The 18,455-nt window shown below is 53.0% G+C and overlaps 1 protein-coding gene across 2 annotated transcripts in view; it reads left to right on the top strand.

Annotated features, from left to right (window-relative positions):
• TPST2 (tyrosylprotein sulfotransferase 2) overlaps positions 1 to 18,455 on the top strand; it is a 44,907-nt gene that overhangs the window by 20,585 nt on the left and 5,867 nt on the right. For both annotated transcript variants that reach the window (XM_045534365.1, XM_045534364.1), the window contains exons 2-3: positions 13,133 to 14,062; positions 16,425 to 16,623. In XM_045534365.1, the coding sequence (XP_045390321.1) occupies positions 13,221 to 14,062; positions 16,425 to 16,623 (1,041 nt within the window). In that variant the 5' untranslated portion in view covers positions 13,133 to 13,220. The remainder of the gene's footprint in view (positions 1 to 13,132; positions 14,063 to 16,424; positions 16,624 to 18,455) is intronic.

Raw genomic sequence — 18,455 nt, 5'->3', positions numbered from 1 at the left:
AGGAGAGCGAACCCACGTGACGCTTGCAGAGAAGGCCGGGGTGCGCAGCAAGAGCCCAGGTCTCGGTGTCTGGAGGGCCATTTCCTTGCTCTGTGACGTTGGCCACACTGTCCTTTCTGGGCTTGCCTGGGGCTGTCTCCAAGGTCACTGCTGGCTCTAGATGCCAGGGCTCAAGGTCCCAAAGTTATGCAACCAATCTAGAAATCACCCCCCTTTCACTTTTCCATTCTTTTATTTGGCATGACACCGGCGCCGAGCATCTGCTGGCGAATAACTAGGACATTCAGAAAATGAAGTGGGAAAATATGAAGTCCCAATTTACATTTTAGGGTGTTTCTCTCTAAAGATTTTTTTTCCCTCAGCGTAAATATTTACCAGAATGAGATCTGATAACATTTTTATCACCTGACATCTTATCCTGGATGCCTTATGGGGTAATGAATCCTCCTTTCTCACAGTCGTATCCAGTTCCATTATACCGTGCTGTGGAATATTTAACTGTCCCTAATTAGAGATGATGAGAAACTAATAGCTGTTAGTTACTCACGTCCTCCTTCTGCCACGCCCTTCGCTAAGCACTTGACTCATCAGTCATCACGGCAGCCCTCCCAAGCGGGCAGTTTAGCCCCATTTTACAGATGAGCAAACCGAGCCTGTTGCAGTCAACCTGCCCGGGGTCTCACGGCCCATCTGTGGCAGAGCCAGATGTGGCCCCAGCCCCTCCTGAGCCCCCCACCCGTGCTGTTAGCCACTGGGCCACCTTGCCGTGTGCCACATCTCTTGTGTTTTCCTAATGCCACGTGGCTTTGAGGTGGGTGAGTGAGCTGGGTGCTGGCTGAGGACAGAAGGAAGACCAATGAGGGAGGGGTCGAGGTGGCCTGCAGGGGCTGGGTGTGCAGCCTTGGCCAGAGAAAGGGTGAGTGTATCTGCTTGGAACAGCCTCTCCCGGGCAGGAGAAGCACCCGCCCGCGGGAATTTGCCAGAGCCTGGTGGAATCCAAACTGGCTCAGCTGGGCCGGTTCCCTGCGCCTCGAGAGCGTGCACAGCTGAGGCCTCTCCCTGGGGATTTTGAGGGACACTGGATTCCGTGGTTTCCGACCTTAAGGGTGCCAGGTCCTGGGCTACCTGCTGCAGCCACCACGAGCCACAGAGCCCTCTCAACAGCCTAGTGAAGTGGGGACAAGCATCAGAGAGGTTAATAGCCACATGCAGGGTCAACCTCCACAGCTCAGGGCACAGACAGCGGGGATCGTGGGGCATCCTGGCCACCCTTACTGAGGGTGTGACATGGGTCAGGAACTCGTTGGAAGTATTATTCCATCCTCTCCATACGTGGGGAGGTAGGTGCTGTTATTATCCTCATTTTGCAGATGTGGAAACTGATGCCTTTTGTATTTTGCAAAATGTTAGCTGTGAACTCCTTTGGGTGGAATGTGACATGGAGTGCCAGTTCAGGTATCCAATTAAAGAAGGTTCTAGCTGTTGCGGTTGGGTGTGGTCCAGGGGAGGGAGACACAGAGTTCATCCTCCCCCTGGAAGTCAGGGATGGGGAAGCCAAGTCCCAGCGAGGGCCTCGGGCCGGGGGCGTTTCTGTTTCCTTTGCCCTGCTTTCCCAGGCTGGGACACCCCTGAAGGCCCCAGTCTTGGTGATTGAACTTTCATGAAGAGGGTCTGTTTGGGCAAAGATGGGGCTGAGTCCTGTCCTCTTGTGACACCCAGAGGAAGGCTGGGCGATCCCAGAGGTGGGCCTTTGTCCCCTCCCGGGGGGTTGTTCATGTGTGTCTCCCTCCCTTAATCCACAGGGACCCTATCAACAGGGTCTTTAAATGGAGGGGCCTTGCACATAGCAAAGGTGACGCCAGCTCAGTTTCTGAGCTCCAGGGTTTCGGAGTCGGGTCTCAGTTCAAATCTTTGCTCTGCTTCTATCAGCTGTGTGGTGCTGCACGGGGAACTTAGCTTTCCTGAGCCTCTGAGTCCTCATCTGTAAAATGGGGCATCGTTGGGCCTCTCTTTCACTTTCCGGTGGGAGAATCAGCCTTGTAATGCCCTTAGCTCGGTGCTCCGTGGCCCCCCCGACTCTGTCCCGTGCCCATCCCCCTCCCTCACTGCCTGTCTGGGCCATGTGTCATGGCTGCAAATCAAGCTGTGTGGGGGGGAGCTACCATATGTATACAGCCAGAGCTCCATAAATGCTCACTTCAAAGCAGAAGTTGCAGTAGAATCTTTCTGGGCAAGTAGAGGCAGAGTGGCTCTAGACGGAGGGGGCTTTGTGGGGAATTCGCTTCTGTCTCACTGTCTGGATTTTCTGGAAGGCTCCCAGGTGACCCTGCTGTCCGTGCTGGGGAGGTTCCGGGGGTCGTGAGCTCCCTGGCTCCTGAGTGAACATAGCAACAGCACCATGCTGCCGAGCGGGGGTGTGTAGAAACCAGGGTTTGACCTGGAGGAGCCCTGGGTAGCAGGGCTGGGATTCAGGTGATCAAGTAATAAAGATAAATAATATTTTAACGCAAATATTTAAAAATCAAAACTAATGGGTCGGCCAGGTGCAGTGGCTCACGCCTGTAATCCTAGCACATTGGGAGGCCAAAGCAGGAGGATCGCTTGAGCCCAGGAATTCAAGACCAGCCTGAGCAATATAGTGAGACCCCATCTCTACAAAAAAAATTTTTTTTAAACTTAGCTGGGCGTGGAGGTGCTTATGTGCAGTCCCAGCTACTCAGGAGGCTGAGGCAGGAGGTCGCTTGAGCCCAGGAGTTTGAGGTTGCAGTGAGCTATGATGACACCACTGCCCTCTAGCCTGGGTGACAGAGCAAGACCTGTCTCAAAAAAAAAAAAAAAAAAATCAAAACAAAAAAAGAACGAATGAATGAACCCTGAGAACAGTCTGGTAAGCAGAAGCAGCTAGTCATTAAAAACCATGCGTTGTGCGATTCCATTTATATGAAATGTTCAGAATAGGCAAATTCATAGAGACAGAAAGTAGATGAGTGTTTGCCGGCGGGGTTGATAGCTAAGTGTACATTCCATTGCCACGGTTACTGCCCACCCTGCCGGGCCACACTGACCACGCCACCTCCTGCCCGCCACACCCCAACCCTCTGAGGGAGGGAGGGCAGCTGGCTCTCTCAGGCCGGGCCCTCGTGCTCAGTCCCCCGCATCCGACGGCTTCTGGGCAGAGGGGTGGAGGCAGGATCCCATTGCGGGGTCAGGAAGCCCGGCCCCCGCTAGTCACCCGGCTGTTTCCTGTTCGCCTGGCTTAGCAGGCAGGGGCCCTGTGTATTTCTGCGCAGGAAGCCCAGGGCAGGGGCTGTGCCGGGTGGGGGGCAAGGCTGGGAGATGGGCCAGGAGTCTGACCCGCGGCAGACAGCTTCCCCCACTGTGTACTGGGTGGGGTAGAGATCTGGGGAGGTGGGAAAGAGCTTGGGTTCCAGCATCACACAGACCTGGGTTCCAGTGTGGGCTCAGCCAGTTACCATCTATGTACCTAAAACCTTCACCTCTCTGAGCCTCAGTTTTCCCTTCTATAAAATGGGACCAGTGATAGTGCCTACCCTCCGGGGTTGTCGTTTAGAGCCAAAATGTACAATTGGCCCTTTGTGGGTTCCACGTCTGTGGATCCAACCAACCAAGATAGAGAATATTTGGGAAACAAGAATTAGGTGGTTGTGTCTGTACTGATCACATACAGACTTTTTTTCTCATCATTGTACGCTAAATAATACGGTATAACAGCCGTTTGCGCAGCATTTACATTGCATTAGGTAGTATAAAGTGATCTAGAGATGATTTAAAGTGTACGGGAGGATGTGCATAGGTTCTATGCAAAATCTGTGACATTTTATATAAGGGACTTGAGCGTCCATGGATTTGGTGTCTGTGGAGGGTCCTAGAACCAGCCCCCCACGGACACTGAAGGACGACGTGTATACACCCGCCAGGTGTCCACACAAGTCTCTCTCCTTAAGTCCTTCCTTGGCAACAGACAGGATGCTAGATGATCCCCCACGCACCTGTGTGCTGCTGTTTCTTCTTCCTTTTCTTAAAATCAGCTGTCTGTTTTCGGAAGTTGGACGTTTTTCTCTTACCCCCCGAAGGCGGGCCACCCAGGTCCTCCCCTTCTGAAATGGGGCCAAAACCTCAACACGCGCCGGCTTCTCCCCCGGCTCGCTGCGTTTGCGTTTCGTGGGCTTGCCCTGGGTGCACGGGGACACGCGCCTTTCATGCACGGTACAGACCCAGGGGGTTGGCAGACGGTGGCCCAGGGGACAGATCTAGCTCACCGGCTGTTCCTGTAAGTAGTGTCGCTGGCACACGGCCACGTGCGTTCCCGTGTGTCGTCCGTGGCTGTGTGCGCTGTGACTGTAGAGTTGAGTAGCTGCGACAGAGACCGCACGGCCTCAGAGCCAGAAGCGTTGGCTTTATGGCCCTTCGCGGAGGAGCCCTGCGGATCCCTGATGGAGGTGATAAAACAGGTCGTCGCCAGGTTAGGAAGCAGATCTGGGAAAGAAGGCACTCAGGCCTGAGCACCCCGCGGGACACAAGTTCCTCGGTTTGTTTACGTTCCTTCCTGTCTTTGTCCCTGTGCCGGAATAACAGCGATCGTAATATGCATAATAAACGCTTACATTTTTTGCAGGTTGACTCTGTGCCAGGAAGTTACGTCGTTCCTGCGACACTCCTTTCCAGGCGTTATTTCCATTTCTCAGAGGAGAACACTGAGGCTCAGAGAGCTGCCCCAGAGTGACCCAGCACACAGCTCTGAGTAGGGGAGCTGGGATGTGACCTCCTGGCCTCATCGGTCCCCACCCCAGCTCGTGCCTTATAGAGTGCTGAACTGGGCCTCTGCGGGGGAGGCTGGGACAACATGGGGGGTGGGGCCTGCTTTGGTGGTTTTAGGTAAAAAATGCAAAGCAAGTCAGGGAGGAGATCCCAGATTTAGGAGCAGGGGCTCTGGGTGGGGGGAGAGAGAGAGAGAGAGAGAGACTTGGGGTTTCGTCCTGGCTGCCCTGCCTACCAACTGTGTGGCCTTGGGCAGGTCACCTTACCTCTCTGAGCCCCAGTCAATGGGTGGTTAATAAGGGAGGGTCAGATGGGGTCATCGGGGGTTGTTGTGAGGACAAAATGCAATGGTATATGTAAAACCTTTAGCTCAGTACCTGGTATAGAATAAGTGCTCTGTAAGTATGAGCTAATATTTTTCAGGCTGAATGCTAGCCTGCCCGCTCTTCTTCCCTCTTGAACCACCCTGCGTGCTTTCTAATGCTCAAGCAGCGATCGAAACCTCAGAATTAGTTTTCTCTTCCTCTCATCCCACTGGAATCTGGCAGGCGTTTCTTGGCTGGCTTCCCTCCGGAGTGGGTCGGAGGTCTCTGATTCCCAGGACCCCGGCCTGAGAGAGCTAGCTGCCCCCTGTCTCTCTCTCTCTCTCTCTCCCTCTCTCTCTCTCTCTCTCTCTCTCTCTCTCTCTCTCTCTCTCTCTCTCTCTCTCTCTCTCTCTCGGAGGGTTGGGGTGTGGCGGGCAGGAGGTGGTGTGGTCAGTGTGGCCCGGCTGGGTGGGCAGTAACCGTGGCAATGGAATGTTTGAGAGCCGGTTCCCACAGGGAGGGATTGCAGGGCTGATGGCTGAGCGTGGGCACGTGGGCACTGAGCCCCCCTCCGAGGCCACTCTGTAAGTGCAGTGACCCGCCTCCTGAGCCGGCTCTGTGTGCCTCCAGATCCCCTCCCCACCCCCACCACGTCGTTCTTGGGAACCTCGTGATCTGCTGAGCTTGGGGAAATGATGCTGATCTAGAAAGGTCATGTAGATCTGAACCCAAATCAGTGTGTTCTCAGGGTTAATGTCACCCCGTTCTGTAACCTCTGTGGAGTGTCTGAACCTCTCATTGTGGGCATTTCTTTCTGAGCATTTATCAGTGGTGTCATCGTCTCACGTGCCAGTTTCTTTGTTCCCCACTCGAGTGTCAGCTCCATGAAGGCAAGGACCTTTGTCTGTCACCCTTGACAGATCCCAGTATCTTGAGCCACACCCGGCACATAGTAGGTGTTCAGTAAACATTGGTGGAATGAATGATTCTGGATCTAAGGGGATCTCTTAGGTTGAGCAGTCCTCTCTCCTTCCCTCCCTTCAGGGTAGCTGGTGAGTCAACAGAAAGAGGGAGCAAAGTCCCCTCCCATCATATCGTCATATCGTACTGCCCCCGTCTTAGGAGCCTTGTCAAGCGTGGCATCTTAGAGACAGAGCCACGTTGGGAAACTGGCTTTTCCTCTTACTGGTTGTGTGGCTTATGTTAATCACTTCATCTCTCGGAGCTTCAATTTCCTTGCTTATCAAGTAGGGATAAAAATCCCCACCTTGGGCAGGCGCGGTGGCTCACTCCTATGATCCTAGCACTCTGGGAGGCCCAGGCAGGAGGATCGCTTGAGCTCAGGAGTTTGAGACCAGCCTGAGCAAGAGCGAGACCCCATCTCTAGTAAAAAATAGAAAAATTAGCTGGGCGTCATGGCTCGTGTCGGTAGTCCCAGCTACTCTGGGAGGCTGAGGTAGGAGGATGGGTTAAACCAAGGAGTTTGAGGTTGCTGTGAGCTACGATGATGCCACTGCACTCTAGCCTGGGCAACAGAGTGAGAGTCTGTCTGAAAAAGAAAAAAAGAAAGAAAGAAAAGAAGAGAGTCCCCACCTTAGAAGGCTCTGCTAAAAACAAGCACCAACACAGATAGCACTGGCTGTGGGCCAGGCGTTGTTCTAACACGTCCTAACTTACCTGTACCTCCCAGCACTCCTGTGAGGCTGGTTCCTCGTTTGCGCTAGACAAGTTCAAGTGCCCTCCTAGGAAGTATGACAGGCCACATATCCCTTTATCTGAAACGCTTGAGACCAGAAGTGGTGCGAATTTCAGATTTTTTTTGGATTTTAGAATTTTTGCATTATTTTATACTTACCAGTTCAGCATTCCTAACCTAAAATGTTCCGGTGAGCATTTCCTGTGAGTGTCATGTTGGCGCTCAAAAAGTGTTGGATTTGGAACGTTTTGGATTTTGGATTTTCAGATTAGGGATACTCAATCTGTATCATCAGCTCCATTTTACAGATGAGAAAACTGAGGCTCACAGAGGTTAAGTGACTTGTCAAGGTCACACAACTAGTAGCTGGTGCAGCCGGGATTTGAACCCAAGCAGTCTGGGCCAATACTATGCCTGGCATACAATTAAAAAAAATAATCACTTTATTATTTTATCATATAGAAAGACAATATGAGCGCAGTGGCTTACTCCTGTAATCCCAAGTACTTGGGAGGCTGAGGCAGGGAGGGGCCCTTGAGCCCAGGAGTTCGAGGCTGCAGTGAGCTATGATTGCATCAGTGCACTGTAGCCCAGGCAACGGGGGGAGGGGGGGAGAGAGAGAGGGAGGGAGGGAGGGGGGGACTCTGTCTCTAAAAATTTATATCACCCACCACCTAGGTACCACCCCTGGTAGCATTCCGAGTCCATTTCCTTCTTGTTGTTTTTCTTACCTGTGGTTTCTGTTTGCCGGTTCGCTTGGCTGAGTTGGTGATTCTGCATTGTGCCCCCAAGCTCCAGAATGCTCCATCCTGGCACTCCGGGGGCGTGGGAGGCCAACAACATGAGGCTCACCCTGCACCCAAATACGGTGGAGAGCGTGGCGACCCTCACCGCCACCATTGGGCTGAGATGGGGACAAAACGAGGCAGTGCATGGAAAGCCCTTGGTTTGGTGCTAAATACACAGTGGTGCTTAATAAATGCCAGCCACTGTTACTGATGTTCTTCTTACAAGAAAAGGAGCGCCCACTGACCCCCACCCCTCCCTCTCGTTTGTCCTCTAATCACCGCTGTCCAGTAGAATGTTCTGCAGTGACGGGAACAGAGGTTGGCAAATTTCTGTAAATGTGCAGCGCATAAATGTTTCAGGTTTTGTGGCGCAAGTATGGTTTTTGTCATTGTTGCCGCCTCCCCTCTCTCACCTCTCCCTCCTCCCTTCCTCTCTTTCCTTGAAAAAATGCACAAACCAGTCTCAGCTCAAGAGCCATAGAAAAACAGGCCGTGGGTGGGATTTGGCCCGAGGGCCACAGCTTGCCCACCCCAGGCTAGATCAGTACGGTAGCCGCTGGCCACTTACAATGTGGCCAGTGGGAACGAGAAGCTGAATTTTAGATTTTATTGGGTGTTGCCTAAGTTGAATTTCAGCATCTGCGTGTGTGCGGCCGGTGGCTGCATGTTGGACACGCAGCTCTGCGAGACTGGCGGCCCTGGCAGCCCCGTCCCTCCGCTCTGAAAGGGCCTGTGTTTTCTGGAGGGGGAAGGCTGGGCTCGTGGGCCGTGGGGCCGCCCGGCTGGCAGGCCCCTTGCGCTCACTGGCATTTCAAGGACCGCCTGAGGGCAGCTGGGCCCAAGCCATGCTGCCTCCGGAAGAGCTTCGAGTGCCTGGTCCCTAATTGGTTTTATTTGTTCCAAGAGGGCAGGGCTGACATCGTTGGCCTCCCATGCCCGGGGAGTGCCAGCCCGAGTATTCTGTAGCTGGGGGCTAGGGGAGGGCTGGTTACTGTGGCTGCACCTGGGACCCCTTCTCCATCTGAGTTTCTATGTCCTAATCGGGCCGATATTTCCGGAATAGAAAAGACAGCAGAGAGGTGAGGAGTGAGCGAACCATCCCCACCTCCTGAAACAAGGCTGAGAGGAGGGAAGTTGAGGCTCACACTCAGTGTGAGTCTCTAAAATGGTTTCTCCTTGTGGGCCTCAACTGTCCCATCTGTCAAATGGGGAAAGATACCCTGAATGGTAAGGACACAGCATTGAGATATATACGTCCTGCCCCCAAGCTACAAAAATCCCCTTGCTTCCACTTTAGCCTGGTTCTGGCTGCATCCCAGGCCTCCGCATGGACACGGCCTCATTCTTGTACTGTGGTGGTTAAGAGCCGGACATTGGAGTCTCATGTATGTAGATGGTGAAACTGGTTCTGTCAGTTACTCTTCCTCTTGTCTCATCTGTAAAATCCGGATCATCATTCTTTCCTCTTAATGGGGTTTAAATGACACCAGGTACTTGCCTTTGATCAGTGTTAGGTGATGGTGGCAGGACATTCTGCAACTCCAGGGAACACCGTGTTCATTGTAGGTCGGTATATGGTACCCTTTGGGGTTGTGCAGTGCACAGCCTGATCAACCAACCATACCCAGCAGTATGGTGATAGTGAGGTAGTGGCAGTGGTGGTTGCATATTATTATATTTACTTTTCCTGAAGTCCAAGGTCCCTAGGCTAAGAGGAAAGGAGAGGCCTTGTTGGCAGAGACCCAGGGCCTCCCTAAGGCAGCAGTACTTTCGCTCAGACCCTCAGCTCACAACACTCTGCCTGAGAAATGAGCTGGCTCATTGCTGCAGGAACAGGCAAGTTCGTGCCCTAGCTGCAGCATCTCCAGAGCAGCACTGAGGCTCTTCCCCCAGATGTCACTGTCAAGTGCCCTTGGAAGCCTGAAACCTCTCTGCCTCTCTGAAGGGGCCCGGCCCCTCTCTAGGCACCCATGCTTGATGCAGTATCTCCTTTGCCTCCCTCGGGCTCTGCCGGCAGACAGCCTTGGTGAGCAGGTCCCAGGGCTGGAGCCCCGAGATGAGAGTGTCCCGGGGAGGTAAGTGCATCCAGAAGGCCCCCCAGAGTCCCTCGTGGCTCTCCCAGAGACAGCCCTCGGCAGGGTCACCTCCGTGTCCCCAGCCTCCGTTATGGGGCGGCTAAGCAGACTGCTCTGGTTGGATTTCTTCTTCCTATTCAGCCAGCGGGTTGGAGATCCGGTGCTAGCAGAAGCCAGATCCCAGCAGCATAGAGAGAGCGGGGGTCTGCTCTTCCTTGTGTCATAGGAAGATGCTGCTCCTGGTGACAGCGTGGAGAGGGCTGAGTTCCAAACCAGACAGGGGACTTGCCCAGCCTCATGGCGCAGATTCAAGGCACAGCCAGCACCCAAGCCCTCTAGTTGTCCCATCTCGCCGATGCTAGTGTTTTTGGTGGGCTTGCTCAGCCCCTCACACGAGAGTTCCTTGACCCTCCTGTTAGCTTCCATGAGAAAAGATTATTATTATTCCTTTTTGGGGGGAGAAAAAAATGGAGGCTCAGAGAGGTGAAGTCCTTTTTCCAAGTCACCAGCTGGCAAGGGGCAGAAGTGGGATTTGAACCTGCAGAACTCGAAGCTGGAGGCCCTCACCCACCATCCTCACTGCCAGGATGCCAGGACACTTCCCTTGCCAGGGTCCGGCAGGGCGGCGGGGGTGCCGGGCAGGCCCGGGTCCCTGGGCCGGGCCCCGTAGTAGGGGGTGACCAGGAAACTGCCTTCTGCTTTGTGAGCTCCCAGCCGTGCTCTGTCTGCCGAGTCCCCGTGCTTTTTCTTCTCAAGCCATCTTCCAGGTCTGCCGTCCCCTGCTCACGTCTGACCTGCCCGCTTTGTACGTTACCTTCTGGGGCACAGCCGAGCCTTGGTCTGGTCCAGTCAAGGCCTGCCACTCCGGCTGTGCAGCCTTGGGCAGGTTGCTTCATCTCTCTGAGCTCGGATGAGGCGTGGAAAATGCTTTCACAGAGCGAGCGTGCCACGTGTAAAAGCACAAAACTCAGGAGCTTTGCTGAACTTGAGCCGCTGGAGCCAAATGAATGAAGAGTATTAAACAAAACCGACGATGTGATAACATTCTCCCTATTCTGGCCCTTCTTCTAGGCCTTTCCCCTTGGTTTTGGGTATCTATATCACCAACCCCAACAGACTCGAGGGCCATCGACACTGAAATCAGATTAATTGGCAGAATTTTAGTCTCTGTCTAAGGGGGGGACTTGACGGAGCTCACGCAGCCAGGACGTGGCAGAGCTGGGTTTCAAGTCCAGGCCTACCTTGAATGCCCAGAGACCCAGACCCTTGATTCTGGAAAGAGGCAGGAGGGCAGGCAGGGAGACGAAGCCCCAGGCACACAGCAGGGGGAAGCAGAGAAGGGCCAGGGTGGTCTGGAGTTGGGCGAGTGTCCGCGCAGCATCTGAGTCTGCGCCGCCTGCACCGGGCTCAGCTCGCAGAGTTGGGGGCCTGGGGGCGACCTGGGAAGGAGGGCAAGTCTGTCATTTGAAGGGCGAGGAGGGAGCGGCTGGCTGGGTGGGCCCTTGCTTTTCAAAACAAGCCTTCACCTGATGAGTGGCCATTGAAGTCTGATCCTCAGGGTCGTAATTCACTTCCTATGTCATCGTTGTCCCCTTGTTCCCCGTCATGTCCAGAGGCCCAGCATCTAGGAGCCTCCCCGGGACACTGGCAGGAGCCCCCTGGCTGGCTGCCCTGCCGCCATCCTTACCCTTGCAGGCCCTGCCCTCAGGGGCTGTCTGTGGAGTAAGCCTAGCTCTTACCCTGTCCTTGAGGACCTGCGTGTCCCCACCCCCTGTCTTTCTCTCTCCCCTCTGGCTCCAGCAGCCTCCTCTCGGGTCCTTACACCCTCTCCTACCTGAGGCCCTTTGCACTCTCTGTTCCCTCTGTCTGGAGCACCCTTCCCACACATCTTCACATGGCCGGCTCCTTCTTATCCCGGTCTTGACTTGGATGCCACCTCCTCCAAGAGGCCCTCACTGACCACCCTCCCCTTCCTTTCCTTGACCGCTCTCACAGTGTCTGGTTCATTCCCTGGAAAGCAGTTATCACGTCTGTCCATACCTTGTGTGTTATTCGCTTCCCTCGCTGGGACCGAAGCTCCTTGAGCTGAGAATCCTGGTCGTCTTGTTCACTGTCCTGTTTCTAGCACCGAGCACAGTGCCAGGCACCTTTTAGTGCTTAATGAACATTTACTGAAGAATAAATGAATGAGTGATGATTCTGGAAGAAATCTAGACGAGGAGGATATGCTGAGCCTTCTTCCAAAAAGCATTTCCTGTGGAGGCGGGGCGGTAATTCCCAGCAGGTGCCAGAGCCGGCTGGTCTGGGTTCGAATCTTGGACCCCCCGCCATGACTGCTTCCCAGCTGGGCACCTGTGAGCAACCCCTCCGTGCCTTGGTTTCCTCCTTTCCCGACAATGATGATTTCATAGCACTTACTCTGCCCGGGCCCTGCTCATTCAACCAAGGCGTATTGCTTCAATATTTCTTGAGCAACTGCTGGGTTCCAGGCACTGGGCCAGGAGGCGTGGATACAGCCACAGACAGCGCAGGGAAAACTCCCTGCCCTCCGGGAACAGACGTGCGGCTGGAATCTGACATTCCAGTGGGTGATTATTTTTCACATTTTGATAGCAAATTTTGTAATAATGATGACTGTCTCCATTTATCAGATGAGATAGCTGAGGCACTGAGAGATTACGGAAGCTGCCAAGGTCCCTGAATCCATGCTGGCTAAGTCTAGAGTCCCTTGGGGTGATAATAGCGCCTATACCCCTCAGGCTGCCGGAGGATCCCATGAGCCAAGGTAGGCAAAGTGTCAGGCACACGACAGGTGCTTATGAAATGTGCTCTGCCAGTCCTGTCTGCAGTGTCACGTTTGCTGTCATCGGGGTTTTGTCAACTAAAGAAACAAATCAGGCTTTTAAAGAATTAAAGTTAGTTTTATTCAAAGTCTCGCTGAGGATTGCAGCCTGGGAGAGTCTTCCAGAAAGTTCCTGTAAACTGCTCCAAAGCAGTTTCACCCACAGCTTATATATCAGATAGCAGAGGTTCTGCATGTGCTCAGAAGTTGCATTAAGTGTGCCCAGAAGGTACCTTAGGGTGAAATCTCATCAAAGTTTGGGGGTGAGACTACGTCTGGTTACCGATTAGAGGCCTAATCATTAATCCCGTCAGACAGTATTTTACTTACAGGAAGAAGCAAGGGCTGGGGTCATGACCTTATCTTTATTAAAAATGCAGCGATTCACCAAGAAACGTGGGAACCTGTACTTACTCCTGCCTGTGGTCTTCGGCGCATTCTTCTGGAAGGCTGCGCTCGGTCACTGGGTCAGTCGGGGGCTTCGCAGTTCTGCTGGCAGGGGATTTTGTGACATTCTGCCGGCCAGCAGCGTGAGCTTACGTGGTTCTTAGGTTTGCTGCTTTGTCTCACAGGTCTGTGCTGTAAAGGCCCCAAGCTGGGGCCCCAAGCAGCCCTGCCTGACTGTGCCTGTACCCCTCTCTCCCCAGATGTGAGCCTGGCAGGTCCCCCGCTGGCCTGACGCTGAAGTCGCCGAGTCGGGGCCCCAGGCCGGGCCTGCCCCACCCCCGGCCCGGCATGCGGCTGTCCGTGCGCAGGGCGCTGCTGGCCGCCGGCTGCGCCCTGGCCCTGGTGCTGGCGGTGCAGCTGGGGCAGCAGGTGCTGGAGTGCCGGGCGGTGCTGGCGGGTCGGCGCAGCCCCTGGGGGGCCATGCGGCCGGAGCAGGAGGAGCTGGTGATGGAGGGCGCGGACCACGTGGAGTACCGCTACGGCAAGGCCATGCCACTCATCTTCGTGGGCGGCGTGCCCCGCAGTGGCACCACGCTGATGCGCGCCATGCTGGACGCCCACCCCGAGGTGCGCTGCGGCGAGGAGACGCGCATCATCCCGCGCGTGCTGGCCATGCGCCAGGCCTGGTCCAAGTCCGGCCGCGAGAAGGTGCGGCTGGACGAGGCGGGCGTGACGGAGGAGGTGCTGGACGCAGCCATGCAGGCCTTCATCCTGGAGGTGATCGCCAAGCACGGCGAGCCGGCGCGCGTGCTCTGCAACAAGGACCCCTTCACGCTCAAGTCCTCGGTCTACCTGTCGCGCCTGTTCCCCAACTCCAAGTTCCTGCTGATGGTGCGGGACGGCCGGGCCTCGGTGCACTCCATGATCACGCGCAAGGTCACCATCGCCGGCTTTGACCTCAGCAGCTACCGCGACTGCCTCATCAAGTGGAACAAGGCCATCGAGGTGATGTACGCCCAGTGCATGGAGGTGGGCAAGGACAAGTGCCTGCCTGTGTACTATGAGCAGCTGGTGCTGCACCCCCACCGCTCCCTCAAGCTCATCCTCGACTTCCTCGGCATCGACTGGAGTGACGCCGTTCTGCACCACGAGGACCTCATTGGCAAGCCGGGTGGCGTCTCCCTGTCCAAGTGAGTGAGCCCTCATCCTTCCACCAAAACCCTTGGCCTTGGAGTCAGTGGTACCAGGTGGGAAGATCTGCTCTGCCTCTCCTAAGCTGTGTGGCTTTGGGTAGGTCACTGTACCTCTCTGAGCCTCAGTTTCATTTTAAAAAAAAAAAAAGGAGGCGGTAGGGGACGATTACTCCTCTCTTTTCTGAGAGAATCGGCAAACTTTGAATATGCTTTGCAGTAAGGCAATGGTGGGTAAAGGTTAAGAGCACAGATTCTGGAACCAGACTGTCTGTGTTCAAATCCCAGCTCTGCCACTTCCCAGCTGTGTGACCTTGGGCAAGTGACTCAACCTCTCTGTGCTTTGAATTCTTCATCTATAACTTGGGTATATAATCAGTCTACCTTATAGATACCTGTGAACATCAAATAGGTTAATACATGTTAGGTGCTATTATTACTATTATTAAATCATTTTAGTGTTGTTACTGCTTTTATTGGAATACTCATTATCCTCACCATCATTATCATTTAATGACTGTCTACTATATAGAGAGTATTGCGTTAAGCCCCCAACAAATATTATCTGCTTTAATCCCTGAAACAACCCAAGGACATAGGAACTACTCTTATCCCCATTTTACAGATGAAAAAACTAGATCTCAGAGAAGAGAGGTTACTGGCCTAAGGTCACACAGCTACCAAAGCACGGTGCTGGGATTCGAACCCAGGTCTGTTGGACTTCAGCGCATGTGCTGTTAAGCTCTCCATGTCTAGGACCCCATGTCCCATCCCCCCTCTCGTTTCCCCTCCCTGCCTCCCCTGTCCCTTGTTCTCTGCCTGCCCTCTCTGGAGAAGCTGCCATCCCGCTGCGAACCCAGAGCCCTTGAACAGTGGGTGTGGTCTCTGCATGTTCCCGTCCTCGCCAGGCCCCGGCACCCCTGAGAGCCCAGCCACAGGGCTGTCCTCCATGGCCAGTCCCTGCCAGGCTCCTACATACCAGGCACTTCGGTTATTTCTAGTTTTATTGACATGTATCAAGCATTGCACCCATTCATGTTCTGGGATGCGTCCCCTTCATTTCTGTGCCACCAAGTCTTGGAGGCACGAGGATTTTGGCCAAAGCCAAGCACATAGGATAGAGGTGAGGTTTAAATCTGGGTTCATGGATTCCAAATCCATGCTCTACCCACCCATCCATGCCCTTTCTCCTTCCCCAGTTCTTGTCACTTCACTCCCACCCATGTTGTCCCTTTTGCTACCTCTTTCTGTTTCTATTCCTCTTTCCCCAACTCTTCTTTTAGTTGGGATGGAAGCATCTAGAAATATGCCCTTGATCCTGGGGGTTCCCCATGCCCCCATCCTATAAGGCCCCTGAATTCTAATCAGTAAGCTATTCATTCAGGTGGCTTGGTAAGCCCGTTGAAGGAAGCACGTGGAAGATGACAGTTGTTCCATTTTAACAGCAAAAAGTTGAAAACAACCGAAGTGTCCATCTTTAGGAGACTGGAAAAATACTCTATGGAGGAATGCTACGGAGCTGGAAAAAAGAATGAGGTTTGGTTGAGTGGGAAAAAAAGTTGCAGGCAATACATGTAACATATTTATTTGAAAGCGTGTGTGCGAGAGAGAGGGACAGGGAGAGAGAGCGCGCATGCGGGCGGACATGCACGTGCTAACCCTTACTGAGAGCTTACAGTGTGCTCTCTGCTCCTCTAAGCACTTTGTGTTAACTCATTTACTCTTCAGAACAGCCCAGCGAGGTGGGTACTATTATCAATCCCATTTATCAATGAGGAAAATGAGGCTCAGAGAGGTGAAGTAACTCTCCCAGGGTCACACAGCCAATATGAGGACAGCTGGCACTTGAACCCAGGCAGTCTGGCTCCTGAGTCTTCCTGGACTCAGTGCCTGTAACCGCTTTACAGGAAAAGGATTGAGAGAGTGCACTCCAAAATGCCAAGTCTGGGTACCTGTAGGAGGCTGATGGACTGGCAGCGGTGACCACGGGGACTTCTAGCGTTACCGTTAACGTTTTGTAGTTTTTTTTTGCCCCAAGGGAAAAAACAATTCATGTTAGTCATACACATTAAAAGTTATTTTTTAAGAAGTCACGGGAGTCCAGGAAGCAGAATTCACGCACCAGCAGTGTGTCCTGCTGTCACCCTCTTGTGACTTCCCACCACATGCTCTTATCCCCCTTGTACTGAGGACGTGTGATGAGGCAGAATGACTTGCTGCGGTCTCACAGGTGATGGGGGCAGAGCTGGGCAGAGGCCAGGTGTCCCCAGCCTTCCCTGGTGCCCCAGAATGGCTGAGCAGGAACCCACCCAGGTGCTATCCGGGTCTGCCCTGACCCATCCCGCCTGTCCTCCCTCCTCAGGATTGAGCGGTCCACGGACCAGGTCATCAAGCCTGTGAACCTGGAAGCACTCACCAAATGGATTGGCCACATCCCTGGGGACGTGGTGCGGGACATGGCCCAGATCGCCCCCATGCTTGCTCGGCTCGGCTATGACCCCTATGCAAACCCACCCAACTACGGCAACCCCGACCCCATGGTCATCAACAACACACACCGGGTGAGTGTGCGCGTGTACTCGGGGAAATGTGTCCTCAGGGCTTTGGCAGGAGCGGAAGCTGCAGCCACCCGAGAAAACACCTCGTCTCCTGGTTCCTGAGCATCTGGCTTGTTTCTGTCTGATGAACACTGTGAATTGTATGACTGCATGTCTTTCCATTTTTGCTTGGGCTGCAAGGAGGCTCAAAGCCAACTGGTAGCCTGTCTCATACTTTAGCAGCAGGCCCAGTTGTGCACTAATTTTATCTTATTCCCTGCTCTCATTTACTTTTTTTCCACTATTTCCTTGGCTATTTGTTTGTTTGTTTATCTGTAAAGCACCTCAAGTGTTCGTTGAGAGTGAACATAAATAAATAATTGGTCCCTGTATCATCCCGTACGGTTCACTGTTGATTTCTCAGACAAACGTGAGCCTAGGGTTGTCTGAATTACTGTTTAAGTTCTCCCTAGTTAAGGTCATCAGGGGAAATGACATTTAACAAAATGTTTTTGAAGTGTTAAAGTAGGCTCATACTCACTGGGTAAAAGAACAGTTAACAAGTTCATGGCCTTATTTCTGCATTGTGGTCACAGCTTCTAGTTTACTTTGGGGGCTGTGTTCTGACTTCGTTATGGTTAATTAAAATATCTGACAATGGGATCCAGGCCCGAGGAAGAGCCCTGCTAGCCCTTACATCATTGGGACGCAAAGTCTTAATTTAAGCTCAGCTCAGCGTTTCTGAACACGTGCCAATTTTAGAAAGGAAACGGTTCTTGTACTGAGTCACAGCGGAACAAAGTTATTCCTCTCTCAGTTCTCCTTTAATTCTTCTCGGCTCAGGGAGGAAGTCTCCCTTTGGTGCTGAGTCCTCGGTGCCTCTCCGACACTCACTACTCTCGCTTGTCGACAAAGAGAATTTACTCACACTGTGCTTCGAGGGCCCTGCCCTGTAATTGAGGTGGAAGCCTGTCCGTGGGTCTCACGCGTTCCTCTTTCCAGGGACACCAGTTGATTTTGCAGACGTTTGTTTACGGAAATACTCAGAGATCCGATGCACATACCCGGGCTATGTTGATAGCATAGACACTTGCAACCTGGACGTGATTTATTTTTATTATTTTATTATAAACATTATTTTTATTCCTTAGTAGTAACAGTCATTATTATTCTATAAACTCTACTTACATGTTTTATATGTTTTTCTGTATATATGTTATCACAATACAAAATTAATTAACTGGATTAAAAAGAAGAAGATGGCAATGATCTCGAAATCCAGCCCCCACCCCGCCAGGTGCTTCTCCGGAGCAGCAGCTGGGGCTGGATGGGGACCACCGCTGGACTTGGGGGGGGACTCCTTACCCCACTCTTCTCAGCCAGGGGCCCAGCACTGGCTCCCTGGGGTCTCTTTAAAAGGTGGAAGTCCCTGGTTTGTCCCTGACTATGGGTCAGAAGCTGCCAGAATAAGGCCTGACTTTGTATATTTTATAAACAGCTCTAATGAGCACTGGTGGTTAAGATCAACTCTTCAGAGCTTTTTCATCGGTGTGTTTAACACCAAAGATGTTTCCAGTTTTCTTCCAAGGAGGTTTCCTCTCTGGGGGATTCCACAAGTCTTGGAAGTGCCAGACACCCAGTTCGATCTTTCCAGTGGCTTTGCTGTCACCGCGAAGATACGTTCATTCATTGAGAGTCCCTCTGGGGTACTTTCTTCATAACACTTCCCATGGTTTGATATGTCCTTGTTTATTTGTGTTTATTGTCACTCGTGTATTGTCTGGTGCCCTCTCTAGAACAGAAGCTCTAGGAGAACAAGAATTTCAATTTTCTGTTTAACGTTGTACCGCTAAGTA

Source organism: Lemur catta, chromosome 21, assembly GCF_020740605.2.
Source record: "Lemur catta isolate mLemCat1 chromosome 21, mLemCat1.pri, whole genome shotgun sequence".
Taxonomy (NCBI): Eukaryota; Metazoa; Chordata; class Mammalia; order Primates; family Lemuridae; genus Lemur; species Lemur catta.
This window is presented reverse-complemented; position numbering and strand designations above follow the sequence as displayed.